This window comes from Melospiza georgiana, chromosome 1 (genome assembly GCF_028018845.1).
Source record: "Melospiza georgiana isolate bMelGeo1 chromosome 1, bMelGeo1.pri, whole genome shotgun sequence".
Taxonomy (NCBI): Eukaryota; Metazoa; Chordata; class Aves; order Passeriformes; family Passerellidae; genus Melospiza; species Melospiza georgiana.
Window position 1 is genome coordinate 142,053,768 of NC_080430.1, and position 18,239 is coordinate 142,072,006.

An 18,239-nucleotide genomic window follows, 5' to 3' on the forward strand; every position below is an offset into this window, starting at 1 on the left:
CCAGCACTCTCCCCAACATTTACCAACATGCTACAGCAATGTATTACTGAGGAGTGCATTTCTGCTGACAGATTCTTTCCACCACAATTACAGAGAGAATAATGGCTGAGAAAAAACATCCATATGTGCTCATTAACTTTGCAATCTGTCTGTACTTACAAAGCCCTCATCACATCTCAGATATTATAGTGAGAACGGGAGAGATTAGACAGACTTCAAAGCTGCAAGAGAAATGTGAGTGTTGATTCCCAGCCATGATTAATTTGGCCAGAACCTCACACTCCTTTAATTTAATTTAGAACATAAGTGGCAATCAGAGCAATGACAAAGCAAGAGAGGGACCAAGCTGGCAGCTGAGGACAACACAGGCTCCCCAACAGGTAAAGACATCCATGTGAGATCTGTCAGGCTGCCAGGGGAGTACACCCTGCTGGGGGTAGGCAGCATCCTCCATGGGATGAATCCAGTTGATTACAGAATGTGTTTTAGAACTGGAATTGTGTTAAGCCAAATGACCATCAAATAATTAATTACCAGAATTAAAGACTAATAATTATAAAAATTGAAATTAATGGATCTGGCAGCTGCCTGTGATCATGCTGCCATCTTGCAGTATGTATAAAACAGTCTGTCAGGAAGGAGTAAACTGCTTCCAGTAGGCCAAGAGGACCATGCACTGTGACAGCTGCACCCGGCACAAGGCACTGTAGGTTCACACTCTTTTCCCCCTTTGGTAACACACTTATATGCCAGTGCCAGAGCACTGTGGCAGAGCAGCCTCAGTAATGCTCATGTGGCCACAAAGGGATGTGCTGTGCAGTGAGTTAGCTTATTTACAGCTTATTTCTGCTTCTTTCTATGATGAAATCCCTCTTCTCCCTCCTCTACTTCCAGGACCAGATGTCTTACATGCACAGCCGACTTCTGTGATTCCTGGCTAAGATGGGTTTGCTGCACATCCAGCATGTTCTGTTCTACCATGGGTACAACACACATGCAGCCTATGCACCTGTCAGGCTAGAGGTGCCTCAGAGGGGCATAATGCAATCAGCAGACACATGCAGTCTATGCACCTGTCAGGCCAGAGGTGCCTCAGAGGGGCATAATGCAGTCAGCAGCCTGCTGCTTGCTCAGCCTGAGCTAAGTGGGTGCTGGCAGTGGGAGGCAGGTATTTCAGCTCTGGCCTGTGCAGAGACAGTGCATGTCCAGAGGCACACCTGCACTACCTCAGCTTCATTTGCTTTGCAGCAGGTGGTATCTTCAGCATCTTCTCCAGTGCCTGCAGGAGGGCAACCCTATATCCTACACTTGTGATCATGCGAGAAAATTTTGGTTGCACTTCCAGTGTGCAAAAGGTAAACTGTCTTAATGTCCTACCTAAAAAAAAAAAAATATGGAGAAGACGAGGTGTTACTAAATCAAATTGGAATTGCCCTTATTCTGAAAACACAGTCTTAATGGAGTTTTCCAACAGCTTAAATAACCAGGCTGAAATTTTGGTCAATCACTTCACAATTCACTTCACAAATCCCAGGTGTCTTTGTGTGCACAGGGCACAGGCCCCTGGCTCACCCAGAAAGCAGCCCTGAGCAGTTTAAGGTACATATACATCTAAAAGCTTTCTATAGCCTAGGGCATGAGTTTACACTGCCTTAATTATCATACATTATCTGTCCAGTTTCCTCTCATGCCCTGTGGCCAATGCAATGTAACTAATGACTCTGACACTGCAGGCTTAAACTACCTCAAGCTTACTGCAAAGCAAGGATTTGCCCAGGGCAGACCTCATGGAAAAAAAGTGCTGTAAATTCACTTGGCTTATCTTATGGTAAATCATGTGAGACTGATCTGGCATAGGCTGACACAAAAGCGTCATGTTTTTCTGCCAGTTTGATTTAATCAATTCATTACCACAATTTAGGTAAAATTTTCCTTGTACAGGCTAGTAAACAAAAGTTTCAGTTTCACAGTTGTGAGCATAATTTCCCAAGAAACATAAATCAAACCAAACCAAATTTAATAACACTTAGACTACAACAAGTGAAATCACAAAGATTTTGGTTATGTCACACTTTCTTGTGTAGACAAGGCTTTCAGGGTGCATGTGTATTTACACATTTGACCAAATCTGAGCATCTACAAAAGTCAGCATTTAGGGAAGGGCTGTGCTAACTATGGGATAGACTCTTCTGTTGGGTTGCTTTTATTTCAGAGCTGTCCCTACTTTGAGCCCAGCAGGGTTGCTGTAAAAGAAGCAATGGAATATTAATCCAATGGGTCCTAGACCCCAGGTAGTATTTCTTCTTGCTTCCTGCACACAACCAAAGACTTAGAAAACGTGTGGAAAAAAGAAAGGTGCGAAAACTGCAGAACTGAATGACATCTAAGGATCTCTTGAGAGAATAAGATCCCACATGATGTCAGGTAAATGCATGAGCTGACTTGCCTTTTGCTTCTGAGTGGGGTAGTGATAGCTTCTATTTAGACTAGTAAAAAACAAAAGCCAGGACTCTTTTCAATCTGGTCATCTTCTGATGATGGGGATCACACCTAAACTCCACAATCTCCCAGACCAGGCTAGTTCCTGCTCCATGTATCAATGCCACCTGTGTCCAGCATTTTCTGGGGCAGGACTCTCTGGCCTATGGCAAAAACATGCCACAGGCTGTATTTACACTTCAACAGTAGAGTATTCTGTACCAAAGCACAGAAAGATGGCCTGGATCTCTCCTTTATTTAGTGACAATGCAACTACAAGGTTATTTTCCTCTAGGCAGTTTGGTAAGTTATAGAAATCTTAGTGCTATTTTAGGAGAGTAAATTGGATTTATTTGGCCAAGACAAATATTATAGAAAGTATGATATTTATTCTAAAAAGTATAACATGCTTCTTCCATAGCTAGAAGAAGCAGAAACAATTTGTGTCACATCATCCATCCATCCATCCATCCATCCATCCATCCATCCATCCATCCATCCATCCATCCATCACAAAGCTGAAGCAGCAAATTTAAGCTAAATAAAAGTTGGGAGGGGGGGGGAAATGTACATTATTTAAAATAATTGTGTTAACTCCAGAGAAAAGTGGCATTTGCAACAAAGCCTCAGTACTACCAAATCTCATAAACAACTTTCAGTAGCTTTGACTCCTCTTTACCATCCTAACTCTTGCTAAGAAACAAATTCAGGCCTAATTTCTTAATAGACAGATTCACAACAGCTTGTGCATCAGGACATGTTTGGCAGCATGTGTCTGACAAGAATTTTTCTGCCTCCTAGAAAAGTTCTGCTAAATATTCATGCATTTCTCATTGAAAGAAACCTGATTCTTGGCCAAAATGAAGCTTATTAACAGACAGAAGAGGAGGGGTCCTTCCTCCCTGCTGCACCTCTGATTATTGTAGGTTTTGCATCACACCTAGTCTCTGCAAACAGTTGCTCTCAAACCCAAATTAGTCTACTATGGAAATGATTTATAACTTGAGATATTGCCAATTCATGGCATTTTTTGATTTTTTTTAAACTTTTATGTAGAATTCATAATTTGTGGGAGTTTTTTCAGCACCATCTGTCTATCAAAGGTGACTAAAAAAATCTGTGTTTTTAAAAATGTTCAAAACAGACCAAGAATATTTCTTTTAACATGTTTTCTTCTTTTGACAGAGATCTCAAAAATATATTTACTATTAATGAAAAACAGGAAATGTTATTAAAGATCTTAATTTGTTTGAGAACACTTTCAATATGAACTGTTTCATACTCTATTTTTCTGCTGAAAGCTTTTCCTAAGTGGCCACAAACACGTTGAGGAGAGTGACCAGTCACAGGAAGGGCTCTGATGTTTTGGGTACTCAGTACCAGCTGTGCTGAGCTATTTGTGCCTGGGGTCAGGATGGATGTGTTTGGAAGAGAGACAGAATGAGCCTCTGCGCAGGTGCAGCTGTCAGCACCTGCTTCAGAAAGGATGACAGGAGAGTTCATATCTCTGCCCCAACCCTTGCCTAAAGTAGGGGCAGCTCCAAGGTCAGACCAGACATCTCAGGAATTCACCCAGTTTAGCCTTGAAACTCCCTCAGGATGGAGGGAGGATGCACTGCCTTGGCAACCTGCTTAGATGTCTTCATATCCAGGCCAAACCCTGAACCTTGAACCTCTCCCCTTTCAACTTGGAATTTTCATCATCAAACCAAGCAGCCCTGTGAAGAGCCTGGAACCATTTTCTTGGAAACCTCCCTATAGGTATTGGATGTGACCTTAGGGTCCTCCTGCCAAAGCCATCCCTTGTCCCTCCCAACCAGCCAGGTGTCTCAGACACCACTCCAGCCCAAACCAACCTGGACTGAACTTACTGCAGTTTATCAGTGATGTCCCTGTCCTGGGGTGCTCAGTACTGGGCACAGTACAGACACAGGGTAACAAGCACTGAGGGCTGAGAAAGCTGTCTCCTAAGTCACTGACCTGTGGCAAGCCTGTGTGAGATTTCACTTTGCCCCCTGTGTCCCTGCAGCAGTGGCTGCTGCCCATAACCTTCAGTGACACAAAACATACAGCTGCCCTTCAGCTGTGCGAGGGCAAAGGGGGCTTGACAAACAGCACTGATGAGGAGCAGGGGAAGGCCATGGACCTGTCCTCTGCTTCCCAAGCTGTGGAGGGTGATAATTTCCAGTGGACAGGAGGGCAGGAAAACATCAGCTCCTATGTAATGTTCTAAAGTACTTTGGCCATAAACTTCAAAGTGCTTCCCAAAAGGAAGCTGGACTGCTATTCCTGTTTTGTAAATCAGGAAGCTGAGGAAAAAAGGAAGGAAGTGTTCTGACTGAATTGATCCAGCAGCTGCTGGCACAGACTCTGAGTGCTGCCTATGCCCTGTGCTGCTTCTCAGAGCAGGGACCAGCCCCTGCCACCTCAGGCACACACTGCACTCCACAGGTGCTCCTCGGCAAACTCTCTCTTGGAAATCAGGCTGGTGACATTAGAAATACAGCCTTCAAACTGTGCAGATTTATGGCTTCAAAGTAAAAGTGCTGGTGAGAAATACCATGAATTAGTCATAATCTTATCAAAAATATTTTATTTATGAAAGTAACAATTATACTATACAACCTATATTGGAAATACATTGAATAATTGCTAGAATAAATACAGGCAATTAATTCAATCTTTTTATAGAATGAGAAGATTTATTTGACATTTGAATGTTAACCCAAGCTTTAATTTACATCATAAATAGTTAAAAGGCATAGTCAAGTTTTTTTGATTTTTACTGTTTCTCTTGCTTTTTTTAATACTGTTCTATTTTGTAATCAACATGAATCAACTCTCCAATCATTAACATAACATTAGTATGACTTTCAAGCAATCATGTACCTCAAGATAATCAGACAACAAGGTAGTGTGTGTGCAGTTCATTCTACAGCAGAATCTATTCATGTCTGCATAAAAAAGAGAAGCTGAAAATGCTTCTAAGTTCTTTAAGCATCATATGCCGATTTCTGCTTTACCACAGTGCTTTTAATACCAGAATCTAAGAAGGGCAGCTGGTCTTTCTGTTGCTCTTTATAAAGTATATTAGGGCTCAATGCCACATTCCTTTGGCTGGTGAAGGACTGCAGAATTTAGTCCTGAATATTATTTCTCAAAACTATTGTCCAAAATAAATGTCCAGGACTGATTATTAGGCACCAAGGAAGTGATGCATTTGCTAAGGCTTGATGTTTTCTGATAAAAAAATTGGCTTCTTTTCTGGTAGATATGCTGTAGTCAAAAACAAATTATTGGGCTCAGTACTGGGGTCTGTATTACACTGGATGTCAGAGAAAGGGATGTGTTTATTTTCTGTAAACTGTATGAAGGACTCTGCAGAAGTTTCATAGTACAACACACACATTTTGAAAATGTTGATAAGTTCTTCCTTCCCTGTTTATTTTTTTTTTAATAAAAACCTGAACTCTTTGCTTGGTAGTAGTAGATTATGGACAGCTAGGACCATCAGTAAATTCAATAGCAGTTTCATGTGCCCAAGATTTTTCCAAGTCAGAAGTTTTTGACTGCTCAGGTCCCATATAAAATCAGTGGGATGCTTTCCATAGCAATGTCTTTTGCAGTGGCATGGAGGCCTGCCTTGCTTTACGGTTTATTTTGCATGCCAGGGATATTAAGTTCTCAGCGGAGAAGCAAATTTCCCTTTTAAAATGTTATCAAAACAAAAACCCCAAATTGCACATATCTACCCCTTTGGCCTTTTTTTTTTTTATGCACAAATGTGTTTGTATGCAAAACCTGAAAATTTCATGCCTTTCCTAATAAATGTCTTAAAAGAGCACATTTAAATGCTTTTTCACAGAAACAACCATTCATTAGTTGCAAAGATGCAGAGAGACTTTTTATTCTTTCTGTTGTGAACAATACCATTTCAGCAGAAATTTGGGAGGAGAATGTATGATTTTTTTTGTCCCCAAATATATTAAAAAAGGCTAAAGAACAAAATGTTGGGGAGGCAGCTTTTTTTGGCAGATAGTAAAATATAAAATATGTGATTTAAAAAAAAAGTTGGCTTAAAAATACACACACACAAATAATACAATAATATAAAAATACAGCTCAGCCAATGGCCTCTTAAAATTTACCTTTGGCATTACATTTGGCAGCCTAAAACAAAAGACTCTTCCTATAAACAGAACTATAAAAAAGAGAAGTTCATAAATTAGGTTGCAAGGGGTTGTACAGTCCTTTTCTTGATTCTCCAAACTCCCTTTCTTTCCGTCCACACACATAAGCATGACCAGTGAGGTATATAGAACGTAACACTGTCAGGCATATGCACAATAAAAAAAGTGCATAAACACAGAAGTTCTCCCCTTTTCTTGTGAACAGGTCGTAACTGTGTGGTTTGCGTCCTTCCCCCCCTTGGAAACAAAAAACCCTTTTTTTTTTCTTATTTTTTTCTTATTTTTTTTCTTTCCTTACTTTGGCAGGATGAAAAGGAACCCAGAGGAATATAAGTGTCCTATTCCCAGCAGCAGTGATCCATTTCCCTTGGCAACATATGTCTGATGCCACAGATACTACAAGGTCGTTGGGTTGCTTTACAACTCTGGGTAACTTCCCACGGAAACATCATACGTCTAGCACCATGTCGTAGTGTTGTTGCTCTTTCTTCCGCCTGCCACATTTGTTGATAAGAACCATGTACAAAGTCAAAAGCAAAACCCAGTAACATGCATAGAGTATTGTGCCAATGATGAGAACTGTCTGTTTTGACTCAGAAAATGGCTTTTTTGATTCCTTGTAAATAGTGAAAATTACGCCACCTAGGAGGATTGTAAACCAAATGGAGACTGGAATGAGTCCTATAAAATTAACTACAATGGTTTTCCTTCCTGATGTGCCCCACCCTGCTTTGTTTATCGTGGCAATCGCAAACATCTTTGCTGGCAGTAAACTTGACATGTACAACACTGAGTAGAGTGACATGAAAACCATCACAATGTTGCCCCTAAGGAAGCTGGCAAAGGAAGACTTTATCAGGCCAACTAACTGAACTGTCAACAGGAAGAGAAGAATGTTCCAGATTTTTCCCCTGTAGAAGAGCTGAATGACCGTGGCAATAAGGAAGAAAGGAAAGAATCCAGTGATTACAGCTTCATAGGTCATCCACAAATGGTGCTTGTGGAACCACATGGCATTATAAAGCCACTCTCTAAAGTAGGATTTACTCCAGCGGGTCTGCTGATTCAGCCACCTGAGATACTCTATCGGCGTTTCCGTAAGGCACTTGGATCTAGCTGTGTATTTTGTTGCATAGCCCAGACTTAGCACTCTGTTAGTTAGATGCCTGTCATCTCCAAAGCTGCACTGGGAGCCCATAAACTCTTGATTGTACCAATCTTCCACAAATTCATGGAGTAAAGAGTTTCTGTACATTCCCAGAGGTCCGCTGATGCACTGCACACAGCCAAAGTAGGACTGACAGGCTCTTTCGATGTTAAACGCCATCCAGTATCTCACGCTGCTCAGAAAGGAGATCCAGGAATCATATTTGTTCAAAATCTGCAAAATAAAAAAAAAGTTTTCCTTTTAGATGAGCTCTTAAAACAGAAAACATGCACATTGGATCATTAAGGAGTTTTCTGAGATTGGAGCACCATTAGATGAATTGTGATGGGAACCTCACTCCTGTGTTCAACTCATGGCAAACCCAGGAGCTACACAAACATTTCAGCCAGGACATTGACAGGAAGGGTGAGATGAAATCTTCAAATGTCTGTTTCACCAAGAGGTTCTTTTTTTCCTTGCAACTTTTCCTATTCTCCACAATGAAATTTCCTTACTTTCTGTCTCATTTTTCCTTCCCTTTTGCCCCCAGTTAGACCTTCCGGATTTAGAATTTGCCAAGAAGAGCTGGTGAGTTCATGGCCTCCTGCTGGTTTCCTGCCCATACACATCTTTGGGGCTCACAGGACTCCTTCCAGTCCTCCCAAAACTATGCTGGAACATAAGAAAAGCAGAGCCCATGGTCTATGGTGTCTGCCCTACATTTTTGGTATCACAAGTCTGGCCTTAAAGGTTTAACCTTGAACTGTATCCCCATGTCTAGCATTCCTTGGAGGAGCAACCTGTCCTGTCTCTGCAGTACCAGCCTGTTACCTTGTCCTAAGCCATATGGTGATACTCCAGCAGAGCCTTCCTCAGGCCCACACAGATGTCTCAGTCTTTCTCTTCTGCACAGCCCAGCTGCACATCCAACCTGAACACTCAGCACATGCATGAGCGCAAGTAGATGTGCAAGTCTGTGGCTTCACATCCAAGTTCTCAACATGCACCTTGTGCCAGAGGATGTGACAAGGAAGTGTGTGGATCTTTGGCCTTCTACAACTATAAAACATTGCCCTGCAACTAGAAAAATACTCTTTTGCTCTGATGGTCCTAATTTCTGTCAGTTTTAATTCCAGAACATATTAGAAGCAGAAGGGCTTGCTGGGAGTATGCTGGAAAATGAACTGGGGGAAAAAAAGCCCAAAGCCTTCATTCTGTCACCTTTCCTCAAAGAGGACACACATCCTTCCCAATGCAGATGCTTATGAACCCTCACTGCCACAGCTGAACCTGTCCTGCCTCCCTTCACTTGTACTCACACATGCCTGGAATTTCACATTCATGGGCTGTGTAGCCTGGTTTGTGGTCAGTCTAGAGCTCCAAAGCTATTCGGGTTTCTGTGGGAATCCTAATTTCTGCAGTTATGAGCCACATGCCTGAAATACTTCTGACTACTTGGGCGTTCATTAGCAAGTTCTTGCTCATTTACATAGCTCTTTCTCCTCTGTCTCACATAAAAAGTCCAACTGAATACAGGGGATTGATCTTAAGGCTAACAGAAATATTCATACACACTTCTCTTTACAAATTGCAGCAGAAGGAGTTGTTTCAAAAGGCACCACCAGCCTTTTGCTGTAGCAATCAGCAAAACTCAGTAATGCTGAAAATCCTAACACACATGGAGCTGGTCTGACTTAGAAGTTTTCTATTGCCCTGCTTGACAGAGATGGGAGACCCAGTAACACACAGAGTGCACACTGCAGAGCATTTCTAAGTTATTTTTTCTTTCTAACAATCTTGGCTGCCAGTAGTAATATAATTGAAGTGCTTGAGGTTGCTGGACATGGCTATGGGACACCTGTTCTCAATTTCCTGCCCCCCTATAGCTTTTCTTTGGTACCTTGAGCAAGCAGCTATATTGAGAGACTCTAAGATGCCACAACAATCCTGACAATGCCAGTGCCCCCCTTTTCACATATTGGGGCAGAATATTACTTTTTTGCTTGCTATGGATGTTAAAACCATACAGTGCTCACATCCAAGAAGAGTTTCCAATCAATGGACAAAAAGGTTAAGGTATGAAAAGAGCATCTATAATGGCATATTATATATGCATATAATACATACACATATATTATATTTAATGCTATTTCAGGCAGAGGAATCTATTGCAATGCAAATAGTTGCTGAAACACCTCTGTTAATCTGAAAATTGTTGCACTCACCTGCACATCACCTCCAACTCCTCCAACCATTGGATCTTCTTCTAAAACTTTTACCATCTCCACTGATGAGGCTGGATCAAGCATTGTATCTGAATCACAGACCTACAAGTAAGAAAAAACAAGAACAAAAATGGGTTAAGGAGTTCACTACAGAAGAAAATAAAAATCATGCAAGTGATTATAATGACTCTAAATGCATATTCTCCTGAATGCAATTAAATCTGACTTTGAAGTCTGCACTGATATTTCTGTTAAAGGTCACTTGTACCAGGCAGCAAGGCATAGTGCTGCACAAAACACAGAGCTTGTTAATGCTGTGCACACAAACAATCCTCTGTATCAGCTCCATTTGTTTTACTGGCACACTGGACTGGCTTCTTCAAGTAAGATATGGGGCACTGCAGAATAAGATGGTGTTTGTGGGTGTGCAGCAGATTCCTGTTCTACTCTGACATAGAATTTCTCTGCATCAGCTACACAGTTGGAACACCCTGGTCAAATGTTTCCCACTGCCATATGAGGGAAAGAGCGAGGAGTTAAATCCCAGGCACTTGTTATTAAAAAGAAAAAAAGCCAAGTAGGAGTCTGGGAAGAAACCTAATTGTTCTTTCACTCACAGAAGGGTTTAGCAATTAATGTAAAATATGTATCTTATATTTCAGAAAAAAATCATTTTAATTTTAGATGCATGATGTATTACTACTAGTGCAGGGATCTGACATTTGATGTAGAGAAATTATTTGCTATTTTTCTCTGGCATTCTTTTAAAAAGATCTGTAAGGCCAGAAGGCATGAGTCCCGAAGTTCAGTACTCCAAAAGACCAAGGCAGAAGTAAATGACACACAAGGCATTTCAGCTACACAAACACTCCTAGTCAACTAAACACTGTGTACATTAGGAAATTGGCTTTCCCCTGGAGAGTAGGAGGAGGGCTCAGACAGGCTGGCTGGTCTGTGAGACAGCTGGCATTGCTTTCGTTTGCTCTGAGGAGAATGACTCGGGCTGCAGCCTGTTTAAAACAAGAGGGTGTCTCCTTGTTGTATTGCTGCAGCTGAAAGAACTGGCCACATCGTGTGTGAACTCATTTCACAGACACCCAGGAACTGGAGCAGAGACTGTCCCAGAAACACCCTTCTGACTGACTGAATCCCACCCTAAAAATTCTCATACTGCCTCCAGTTTGTCTCCACATTGCATTCCTGTGACTTCAGACAGGGTCAGTAGGAGCAAGTCAGTGGCTCTGCCTAAACAGCATATCAAAACAGATTCTGCTGAGTCTTTGTAATGGGTATCCTAATTTTGGTGTCTTTTCATGCAAACTTTCAATTCAACTTAAGCCCTGTCACTCCAGGGGAGAAGTAACCTTTACATCTGCTCTATGAAAGGGGAGAGCACTGGGGCTTTGCTGTGGACCAGACTCAAGAGGAGAGGTTACCCAGGATAGTTGGACTGCATAGTTTGGGATGAGCTGGGATTCTGCCAACATGCTCCCCTCCATGCCCACTCAGAGGGGGCCAAGAGGAGAAAGGTGATGAAAGCTCTCATATCTCTGTCAGGATAAGAGCCACAAGCATCTCCAGCTCCCACTAACTTGATGCATCCATCCACAGCATCTTTGTATCCTGGCCAAGGCCTGACTCCAGCTTTAGTGGAAAGCTGTCTTCAGTGGCAGCACTGGGTGATAGAAAGGGAGCAAAACAATGAGGGAAAACAATGCCTATAGTTTTACTTGGGTCTTCCTGGACAAACCTGTTGCAGAGTGCTTTGCACAGGGAATCTGTAGTTTGCTGAATCCCCAGGGTGCTCAGGCAGTGACAGGCATGTCATTTCTAGTGACCATGAGTGGTGAGCTGGGATCAGTTGCCTCCCAGCCCCTCTGCTTTCCCTCCAGCACCTGCCACTTGAGCAGCTCCCACCCCATTAGATGTATTTACCTGTGGCAGAAAGGCCTGCCCATGAGCCACATCACTAATATATTAGGGATGAGGAATCCTGAAAACACTAGATTTTTTTAACAAAACACCATCACATGTCCTGGGCATGCCAGCACAGTGGGTATGTCTGGGTTTCTGGGAAAAATCTAATAAGCCATCATTTTCCATCTGGATGAGGTTTTTGCAGGTGAACAGAGGACACACCAGAGAAACACAGACACTTAGAAGCCCAAAAAAACACTGACACCTCCCTAGCCAGGGTGTGCCCAGGACAGCCCTGAGAGACAATTTCCACATAAGGGCTGAGTGACCCAAACATCACTGCTTTGGGTCACAGAGTCACATGAAAGGGACAACTGACCTTAAGGGAGCTGGTTTTTAGCTTGCTGTAGGCAGTGACAGTTTATCCCAGCTGCTCTGAGTTCAGACTGCACTACACTGTCCACACAGGCACATCCATCAAGCCAAGATGAATTGCACCCTGGTTACCTCACAACTCTGCATTGATAATACCTGCCAGATTAACTCCTCCACCTGATTACCTACACACTCATAAACTCTTCTAGGATGGAAACAAGCCTTCAGAGCAGTTTGCAGTACTTAATGAGACACCACTACTGAGTAACAGCCCGTTATCTGCACTGGTCTGACTGTTTATGATTGCCTGTTCATAATTCCAGGGTGTCTTCTAAGAACTGTAAGGCTTACAATTTTGAGGCTGGGCAGTGGTGCTGACTGGCCACTTTAAAAAGTGCTTAATCATTGTTGCAGACTGCTTAGCCCTTGAAATATAGGGCTTGTTTAAAGTAATTTACCCTGGGTCTTCCCAAAGGATCATTTGAAATATCTCAACCTTTATTTATTCATAAAACAGAGCCACATTTTAGCTGCATTTTTTTATGACTCTGCAGGAGCCAGGGCCACCAAGGGGCTGCATTTCTACTACAGATGTGACTGTAGATGTGACTGTGGCATCAGTCACCAATGCATACTGTGCTCACAGCAGCACTACAGTCTGACAAATTCATTAGACCTTCTGAGCCAGGTCTGGAGTGTTAACTGAACAAAAATATCTCTTCTCTTTTCTGAATTTATGCTATGACTATTGAAATAGAAACATTTTTTCCAGGTTCCCTGAAAAATACAAGAGCTGAAATGAGGGAGGAAACTTGCAATGAATCTGCTTTCTCTCTGCCTTCTTTCTCTGCAATCCAGTATGTCTGTGTGTTTATAAACCCATGCTAAAAAAGAAAAATCAGCATTTTTATCCCATCATAGTTCCTCACAGCACAAAACCAAAGTGCAGACAATGGAGAGTTTAAGCCCATTGTTTTGAAAGAATAAATCAGTTTCAGTTTGGGAAGTGGTGGAGGATGGGTTTTAAATCTTGGCTTTACTTTCTTCGCTCCAATAACAGAGCAGTTCCTGGCACTCTTCACTTTCTGCCCCTCCTGTGCACTGAAGACTCGCTGCTCTCAGCCCAGCTCCTGGCAGCCCCTCCAGGTCCCTGGGACACTGCACGTGGATGCTGTGCTGTGCAGAGCATGCACACACCCACACAAGGCTGGGCACAGGCCCCAGAAACACACATGGCTCAGCCATGCAGCTGCCCTGAGCCAGCAGAGAGCACCTCACAGGGAGCTGCTGCTCCACTGCAGGAGACTGCTGCATGCCCTGACTGTGGGAGAAGCTTGGAAGAACTGAGGGTGGTTCTTTAGGAAAATCATCTCCTATTCAGTGGGATTAGTCAAATGAGCCTTCTTGGCCTAGAATTCTAAGGAAAGGTCCTCAGTGTCCAGCCAGAGTATCTGATCCCACCCGCCTTCCTCCACACATGACCCTTTCCCCTTCCCACAGTCAGCAGGGACATTTGCAGGAGCAAGGAATCCATGTAAGTAAGGCAAAAACATAGACAATCTTTCAGGGGATCCAAGGCAGCTGGAAAGAAATGTGCCTCTGCTGCTTTGGAAACAGGGAGAGAGGACCCAGCCTAATTCATTTTTAAGTGAGTAGTGTGTCATAAGGGCCTTAAAGGCCAAGTTGCAGTGAGTGAGGTAATGCAGCTGTAAGTGATGAAGCAAAAGCTCCTTCAGGCTTTAGCTGAAGAAATTTTCTTTCAAATCTACACATTGACCCTTTTATTGAATGCTCCACATGGCCTTCAAAGCCTTTAAAATATATCCCCATCTTTTTTACAGCTTCACCACTTCTCCAAGATATTCCCTAGAGAGACCAAATACCTGTCTGTCTGCTTGTAAATGGGGCCACTGACAAACTCACAAAATAAAGCCTCACCCGAGACCTTCACCCACAGGAGCAGAGATGGGGCTTTCAGGAGGTCATTGGCTTTGTCTGAAGCAAAGCCATTTGGATGAGGGCGCAGTACTGAAGGCAGGGGAAGGATTTCAGATTTCTCAGTAGCTGGTACACAAATTTAAAACAGTCACAGATAGACTGGCCATTTTAAAAGGTAGCAAAATACCCTTTTAACGGTCAAGCTGTTTCCAAACAGACTGAAAGGAGCACTGTGTTCATCAGGGACTAGGATGGCCTCTAACATGCTGCACAAAATATACAAAAGCTGCTTTCTTTCCAAGTGTGTTTGAATTGGCACTGACCTGGTGCTCTAATACCTACCTGTACATAATCCACACTTCTCCCCAGTGCTTTGAATGCTGTGTACATTACTTCTCTTTTTCCACCCCATTTCTGCATGATGCAAACACTTTTGTTGGACAGGACCAGCTGAGATACGTGTTGCATGCTCTCTCTGTGAGACTCCTCTGTCTCACCAGGACCTTTGTCGTGGAAATTATTACTCCAGATATAAGTGGCACAACTGTCCCTACCCATGATTTCAGTGAAAATGTCCATCATGTAAACGTCGTCTTCTGAGTTCCCATCAATGACCATAACAACTTTAATTCCAGGGTAGGTCAATCTTTTTACAGAAAGTAAACATTTTCTTAAGTAGTCAGGATCTTCTTGATAGGCAGCAATACAAAGGGCAACTGTTTTGTTCAGTTTGATTGGAGTCTCTAGCGACCGTTTCATTTTCCTGTGCTCTAGGTAGGCAAACAGGCTTTGGATGATGAGATGTGATGCCAGGATAGCACCATAGAGTCCAAAGGAGAAGTAGTAGTTGTCTGTTTGGATGAACTGGTAGCCAACAATGTAAGCAGCGGTGATTCCCAGCAGGAGGGACACCCCGAAGAGTGTGGTTCCAAGTATTCTCAGGATGCATATAAACCTCTCACAATACATCTGCAAAGAAGCAGGGAAACCATTAGCAGAGCCACCACTTGCTGATATACGACATCATAAGGGGTGCACGTGGCTGCAACACAGATCTCAGCATCAACAGATACGCCCTGAGCTTCTAGCTCACAGACTCACTGCATTCCCTTGCCCAACTGAACATCTCTTTGCAGGACTTCCCCCATGTAAAGTGCAATCCAAACAGACTTAATGTAGCAGAGATTATCTCTGCTACTCACAGTGCCCTCACAGAAGGTGCTATTTGTGTAGGATCTCATTTTGGCAGCCTGGGCTGGTTGGATAAGACTCTCTTGTCATATTATCCTGAGGAGGTTGGAGAAGGGGCTTTTGGGCCACCACTCACTTTGTATGGTCACAGGGGACTGGAACAGCTGAATGTCTGGGCAGCCCCTCCTCATCCCCTATCCATGTCACGACAGTATCCCACCCTGAATTGTTTCTGTCGCTTAGTTATGTTTGCAAAAATATTGGAAAGACATTCTTAAAACAGATGCCTGAATGTATTTATAATTTTTTAAACAGATGTCTGACTATATATATAATTTATATTTATATAATCAGACATGTGCTTTAAAAGGCCTTCTCAATACCATTGCAAAAATGCATTATTCATATACTTGTGTACATAGATACATGCACACGTAAGCATGAGTGTATAGGGGCTAAAGCTTAACTGAGATTAAGTCTGTGGAAAAAATATGCATAAATTTAACAGAGCCAACACTCCACCCTGGACTCAGAAATTCTCTAGGACATCAGCTGATTCTGATCACTTCTACATATTTAGCTTACCTGGCTGTTTCTAACCTAAACTCTGGGCTATGGAGCAACTGGCTGGCACGGAGGGTGCTCTGGTATTCTTGAAACAAATAAGCAGTATGGGCAGGCAGGCAGGTCGACTCTATTGGTACCTAAATACCTTTTCTGACAATCACATTACCCATTTTATGCAACGGCTTTCTCAGAATTGTAAGAAGTTAATGACAATATTTTCTGTCAAGAGAAGCATTTCATGTGAAGGACATAAAACAGGTGATGTCTGTTTAAGGCTAATCCAGCAAGTGTGTTGCAAGTCAATAAAACTCATGCTTGAATATTTTGCTGAATTAGGTCCTCTCAGAGTAAGAGATTTAATATTTGTGTTTTCTTGCTATTATTCATATTTTCCCTGCTGTTATCATCTCACTCATCTGCTGCTCATGTTTGTTTCACCATCTGTTGGCCGAAGTTGAAGTTGGAACAGGACTTCCTTACATCATATATGTTTTTAACTCTTCCTTGAAAAATGACTACCAAGACACAGCAGCATAGCTGTCATCAGCTATATATATGTCTGAAAAGCTACAGGCTTGGAACAAAAAAGTCAACACAGAATCACTTACAACATAAAAATAAACTAGGCAAGCATGAAGTTTGAGGTTACAAAGACTTTGTCTTTTTCCATTGGCTACTTAGGGTCTTAAATTTCAAGACAGGAGGAAGCCTCCTAAATGTATATTTGGAGGCACTGTTAAAGAAATCAGACCCTGGCTCTAGGACTTCCTTGAATACTTAAGGCTGGGCTCTGACAGGTGTTGTAATCATCCGCCAGCAAAAGGGACCCTCCCTGTTCTGGCTGTCTGAAAACCTTTCACAGCAGGGGTCATAAGGATGCCTAATAAAAGACAGCTTATGCCTACCACCACTATAGGTGAATTGAAACTCAGTGCCCAAAATAGACTTGCTTTAGAAAACAGATTAAGTAATGGATCCCCTCTAGATTACCTCGAAGTAAAATAGTGCGTTTGTTTACTAATCCCTCAAGCATGCAAAATGTTACAAACATCAAGGTAAATGTCTCATTAATGGTGCACTTGTACTCTGCTTTCCCATTTGGGGTCCTAAAGTCTGCTTACATGAAGAATTATATGGCTGAAATAAACAGGATATACATTAAGATCTGGAGTGGCTACATTTGAATGACTATATATTGTAGCAGACATCTTTTACATTAATTTGCTATTGTTTTGCTCTACCTATGAAGTCCTTCTGCACAAAAGGAAAACAAACAAACAAAAACAAATTCTCTGACTTTATCATTACAGCACAGATCCTCTCCACTGCAAAAATCCAGTCTTTTAAGATCAAGAAATTATTTTCTGGTGTTAATAAAAGAACACTTCTTTTTCCTTTTCTCTGTCAACCTTACGAAAATAAAAAGTGTTTTGATCTAAATCCGTGGCTTTCATCAAAGAAATTTTCCCCTTTGTATGTGCAATTGAGGGTTTTATGTATAGTCTTTTAAATGACTGAATCTCAGGGGAACTGGAAAAGTTGCTCAATAGTCTCAAGATTTAACACGAGGCATTGATAGCTTGCCCAGCAGAAATGATCTTTATCAAATTTAACATGCCCAAACAATAGCAAAGAAGCCAAAAACTCTCCACCCATCTCCAAGAATTAAGCCAAGAAGTTAAAAAGGAAATGATGCTTGTACAAGTCTGGGACCAAAAATGAACTGCTGAATCAAATACTGATACTGAGGCTAGGCAGCAGCTGCTTCAGAGACTTTCAGATCAGACAGTGCTGTTATGAGTATCTAGCCTGGCCTGACACAGTGAAATATAATAATTCTATCCTGCAATTTGGGCACCTAAATCCCTTACAGGCACCTTCACTTAACCCCATGGAGCTGAACCCAGTATGAGTTTTACACAGCCTCCAGCAAGCAGACCCAAGGTTTGCATGCACAAGGGGAGTGTATGTAAAGAGCCTTCACAGTCTACCACTGAGCAATTTGTTGTTGTGATGCTTCAGCTCTTTCCTTTCAGGAATGAGCTGAGCAGTGCTCACCAGCCCATCTTGTAGAACTGCAATGTGAAAGCCATATGCTAAATCCTGATGCTGTGCAGGCTGCTGCTGATTCAGTCACACATTTTGATTCACAAAGCAGTGCCAAGTATATGCATGCCTTGTAGTGATTGTACAGTAGCAGGCAAGGAGAGC

At 42.3% G+C, this 18,239-nt stretch overlaps 1 protein-coding gene across 1 annotated transcript; it reads right to left on the reverse strand.

Annotated features, from left to right (window-relative positions):
* Positions 1-6,981: 6,981 nt before the first annotated feature.
* HAS2 (hyaluronan synthase 2) lies at positions 6,982-15,278 on the reverse strand. The gene is made up of 3 exons (XM_058027522.1): positions 14,613-15,278; positions 10,041-10,142; positions 6,982-8,049 (listed from the first exon to the last, which is right to left on the reverse strand). Exons 1-3 carry the CDS (start codon positions 15,237-15,239, stop codon positions 7,117-7,119), a joined length of 1,662 nt encoding a protein of 553 aa, XP_057883505.1. The 5' UTR covers positions 15,240-15,278; the 3' UTR covers positions 6,982-7,116.
* Between the last annotated feature and the right edge of the window lie 2,961 nt (positions 15,279-18,239).